This window comes from Gavialis gangeticus, unplaced genomic scaffold (assembly GCF_001723915.1).
Source record: "Gavialis gangeticus isolate Ggan-Ray unplaced genomic scaffold, GavGan_comp1, whole genome shotgun sequence".
Classification (NCBI taxonomy): domain Eukaryota; kingdom Metazoa; phylum Chordata; order Crocodylia; family Gavialidae; genus Gavialis; species Gavialis gangeticus.
In genome coordinates, this window is record NW_017729004.1 from 67,755,792 (window position 1) to 67,760,848 (window position 5,057).

General features: G+C 34.1%; 1 protein-coding gene across 2 annotated transcripts in view; it reads right to left on the bottom strand.

Annotated features, from left to right (window-relative positions):
• The window catches only part of DGKB (diacylglycerol kinase beta), a 742,837-nt gene that overhangs the window by 544,996 nt on the left and 192,784 nt on the right, over positions 1-5,057 (bottom strand). For both annotated transcript variants that reach the window (XM_019508504.1, XM_019508505.1), the window contains exon 9: positions 1,335-1,452. In XM_019508504.1, coding sequence (XP_019364049.1) covers positions 1,335-1,452 — 118 coding nt within the window. The remainder of the gene's footprint in view (positions 1-1,334; positions 1,453-5,057) is intronic.

Sequence of the window (5,057 nt, forward strand, 5' to 3'; positions counted from 1 at the left end):
TATTAGCCAGTTCAGGACTTTAGGAAAATTAATTCCCTAGGTTATTATACTGTATTATAACCATGTATTAAAGCTACTAGGTTTCCATTAGTTTAAATTATTTGGAATAAAAGTGGATATTTTATTCCAAAACTCTCCATGTGTGAGTAAGTAAACATTTTTATATATGTCCTAAGTGGGACAGTGTCTCCTCCCAAAAATGTATGTCAGATTATGCCACATTTATCTACAGTTAATAATCTGAAATGCATCAGTAGTCCTACTTGCTCAGAAAGCTACTGGTCATCATACTTGTAATGGAGTAGCTTTGATTCAAAGGACACTGAAAATGTAAGGAAGCTGAAACAAAAATTTAGATTAGCAAAAAGTAGATTGAAAGGCGACTTTATTGCAGTTAATTTTGTTCCTAGGAAGAATAGACCAAGTATTATTAAAACTAGTAGAAAAAGCCTGAAAAATAAAGCCAGAACATTTCAAATAAAACTTTCCACCCTTCCACCCCCTCAAAAAAAATTTTTTTTTTTAATAACAAGGATAGTTAACTGCTTAAAAAAAACTACTTTAGGAAAGATTGGATTTTCCATCTCATGATGTCTTCAAACCAGGACAAAACACCTTTCTAAAAATATGTTTTAGAAAGATCTGAGTTATGATTTAGTCAAAAATGAGTTACTGGGCTCAATACTGGGGTATCCAGGTGAAATTTAAGACTATTATCAAGGAGACTATATTAGATGATGTAATTGTCCTTTCAGCCTTAAACTCTAAAAATGTGAGTAATAGTGGCAGAATCAAGTCTTGTGATTGCACAACCAATCAAGTAATTGCATATGCCATCAAAGCTTCTATGCAAATTGGATACCAAACTGTAGGAACCTGAGCTTTTGAAAATTAGGTCCAAATATACCAGACAGAATGCATTATGAGGAAGATTAGAATAACTAAATATGGTATTCAGTACCCATGCTAGTTGATGACTAATAAAGAATATGAATAACTATTTACAAATATTTAAAGGAGGAAATATCAAAGAAGGGATGTTCTCATAACCAGGATATATAATAGCAATTTAAAACATAAAGCAAGTGTAAAACTGTAGGCAAGATAAGAGAGCTTATTCTAATACCAAGTTCTATTATGATATAGAACACACTCTCATAGGAAGTTCTGAAATCCAATCACTTAACACTTTACCAACCCCATGCCAACACATTGATTTTTTTCCCTGTACTTTAAGACTGATCATTTGATCCAGGTTTAAAGAGCGTATAGGTATTTGTAATGCTGTTAATATAAAGTATATGAAGAATGGTCAATGAAATGCATATACTCACAAGAACAGCAGAGACCCTGCTTGCCTACTCCTATTAACATGTTCAAGCAAAGATTACAGTAGGCAGGCTTGTTAAAGTGTTTCAGTCTCCATACATGCTGCCCGTCATCCTTCACATTCTGCACAGGCCATAAAAGAAACAGATTTCATTTAATGAAATAAACAGTGAAATATATAAGTGCCAATAAAAATTGGAAATTGACTCAAGAACGTAAGAGACAAGCTGTTACTTCATTTATTACTTTACATCAGATGAAAATATAATTCTTCTAGTACACAGGAACTGATATGACAATAGATTCCTCAGAAGCTTCAACATTTCCATGCATTTCCAAACCATGAAGTGGAGTAGCCACCTATTGTTCACACTGCAACACAGATTTGTCTATAGACATTATAAAGCAGCTATAACATTAATTACATTGCAGTTAGTTTTAAAAATATCTTTGCTATAGTTTGACTGAAGATTTTTTAAAAATGTCAACAAATTTCCTTTAAGAGCTCTTGGGATGTGGAACATTTCTGTGGATGTCATATAGCCTGTATTAAGCAGGAGGTCTGAGTGCAATATGATAATGGTCCCCTTTGACCTTAAATTCTATAAGCCTAGCTCCACTAGTCCCTCAAATAACTGAGTTGGCTGACAATAATGTGTGGGGATGGGTTTTTAAAAAATTATTTAATCAAAATCAATAATAATTAAAACATGTTAATTTAGCAGTTAAGATTACCTAACACATAAAAAGTTTACTAAATCTGCTTTAAATTCTTTTTTTTTTTTCAGATCCTAAATGACATAGTCTGTTACTTGTAAGTGAAACAATATGAAAAGAAACCAAAGTAGCAAGTCTCGGAGCAGCAAGACTTTTTCAACATGTTATTCTTTCATTTTTGTGTTCTACATGTTCCTATACTGCTGTGAGATTTCTGGCCATTTCTTAACTAGCAATGTAACCAGATTACAATTATATATAGAATTTATTTCTAGAATTTGAAAATACAAAATCTAATGTAATTAATGAACCTAAGGGTGATCTAGAAATCTTAATTTTAGGTGCAACAAAAAAGAAAAAAAGCCATGGCCACCATAAACTTAATTTCTCATAACCTACTGTCAGAAATGAAACCAAAATACTTAAAAGCTCACCAATACCATGTACCAGATCAAAACATACTGCAACATACTAGGCCAAATTCAGGTCCTGTGAAAGCTGATGATATTGAATTTTGTCGGTCCTGAACTTGGCCAGTTTTGCTTGATTACTTTCTGATAACTGTGTTATTTTGATACACAATGTTCTGAAGACATAAAGTAAACAAAAAACAAAACATCTTCAATATATTGTTTAGACATATTTAAAATAATATATTTTTAAAAAAAGCATGACTACATCTATAGCTGGTTCTTGTCCAATCTCTTAATTACGATATCAAAGAACACAAAAGTGTCTCCCTCAATACTTATAAATACCTCTGTCTATAGTTTATTGTATTTCATGAGGTCTTAGTCGTAAGAACCATTAAAGTAAATCAACACATGTAATGCAACTCAAATCTTTTAGATATTACATATTAGCATTTAATTTCACATGCTAAATTCTTAAAACTATAGCACTGTTCTGTTTTTTTCCACTCAAGTTATCTGTCACTGATGAGTCATAGTCACTCTGGATCTATCTATACAGTATCATAACCAGGAAAACAATATCCAGTTATGAGAGCATCACCTTAGTGAAATAAAACGTTTACACCTGTTCTAAAGGAAGGTCTTACTTTGAATACAACTTTGAATAATGTCTACAAAATGCCTGTACTAACAAGTCAATAAGAACTAAAATCATTGGGGATGTTTTTGCATATATTAAGACTTCAGGATCAGATCCTGTGTGGAGTTCCATGATATTATCAGCAAGAACTCAAAAGCCATCCTTGACAGCTAGGCAATTTCAGGGCCTCTTGTCTGTACAGAGAACAAAGGAGATGCCTATTCAGGACTTCTCAGCTTGACAAAGAGTGTGAAGGTTTTCCAGTTTTCTCTGAAGAATCAGAAGTTGCTTCTGCAGCTATGGAGCCCTAGGCTAGGGACAGAAATTACATGTAAACCAAGTATAAGTGATCGGAAACCAGTTCAAATTTATAACATAACAGAAGGTCAGTACATACGCACTGCTTTCAAAAAGGCCCAAACCAGTTTAAGATAAACCTGGATGGATGTAGTACCAGACTGAACTGATTTACTTTAAATCATTTATTTAACTTCTGTCCCAGGTTCCCTCCAGATTCAAGTTAACTCACCGACCCCCACCATTCCCAATGCTTTGCACCTCCCACACAAACTCGCCCCTTGCAGGGTGGGCAGACTAGCCTTGGCCCAAGCTGACTGCCCCAGCTGAGCAGGAAAGTGTTCTCTAGCACTCCCTGGCTTCTGGGCTGAGCCACGACAGGCATGTGGCTACATTTCTGGAATTAGAAGTGAATATCTGTTCACTTACTTACTGGTTCAATCTATGCAGCTTAGACTAACCTGAAAAGATTGAACCAATTCAGTCTCAGGCTTTTAGACTCCCTGTACTTTGTCCCAGTCTCCAGTCAAGTTCCTTCAGGACCATTGCTAAGCGGGCCTGTTTTATTACCCAGAGATCCTTGATCAGTAATTTTTTTTCCACTTTGTCTTACTACCCCCTTCAACGCATTTCTTTAATACTATTGAACATCAATGTACTAAATATGTTTTGAGTCTTTTAAAGCCACCATTCATTCACTAGAAAATTAAAGACTGTAAATGTTTTTGAGAAAAAAATACTATAAATAATAAACACTTCTACTCTTCAGACATATTAGTCTGGTCATCAACATGTGCTGTAATAAACTAAAAAACACTTAAAATGCAAGCTGATCTGTGTTCATAAGCAAAACTATTTACTGTTTATTAAAATTAACATAAAATGCATGGTTATGCATAAATACATTTTTGCTTCACATTAGTTTCATTTTACTTTTTTCCAATTTTTATTTTTTTTAAAGATGGCTATTACATGTGAATATGCCTCTTCTTATTTGAACAGAACATATGGAGTAACTTAGCTGGCATTTTCCTTATCAGAAAAACAAACAAGTCTTGATGTGGGTGTTCTGCCAATTAAAACACTTAACTGTGTTACAGGCTGCAACCGATGCACAAATCCATTACATAAACACACACACTTTTAGAAAATAGCAAATTAAATTTTTGCTTTTGTGCACTGCCAAAATCAGCAATAAAGTGCTGCATATGATTATGCATGTACATAACTTTTTAGAACACTGTATAGGGGGAAAAAAGCCCATCTAATGTGAAACAAACCTCTCTCAGTATAAGACTAAGTATGAGTAAAATTCACATTTCTGATCCAGCAGTGCATTTACTGACTTTCAGTCATTTTGCTTCCATATCCTGAAAAAGAATCCAAAAACCAATAGTAATTTAGAAGATCTAGGGCAGATGCAGTGAAAATAGAGTATATGATATGTCTATATACCATATACACATATTAGCATATAATGGCATTAGTAATATTTATTTTACTCACACTGGCTCTCATCTCTCACTGTGGTACTAATCCTGCTACCACTGAAATCAATAGGGGGGTTGTCACAACCTATAATGGCAGAAGAACTGGACCTTACAAACAAACCAAGGAACAGACAGACCCAGAGATGTAAGCAGCTAGTACCATACCCTAGG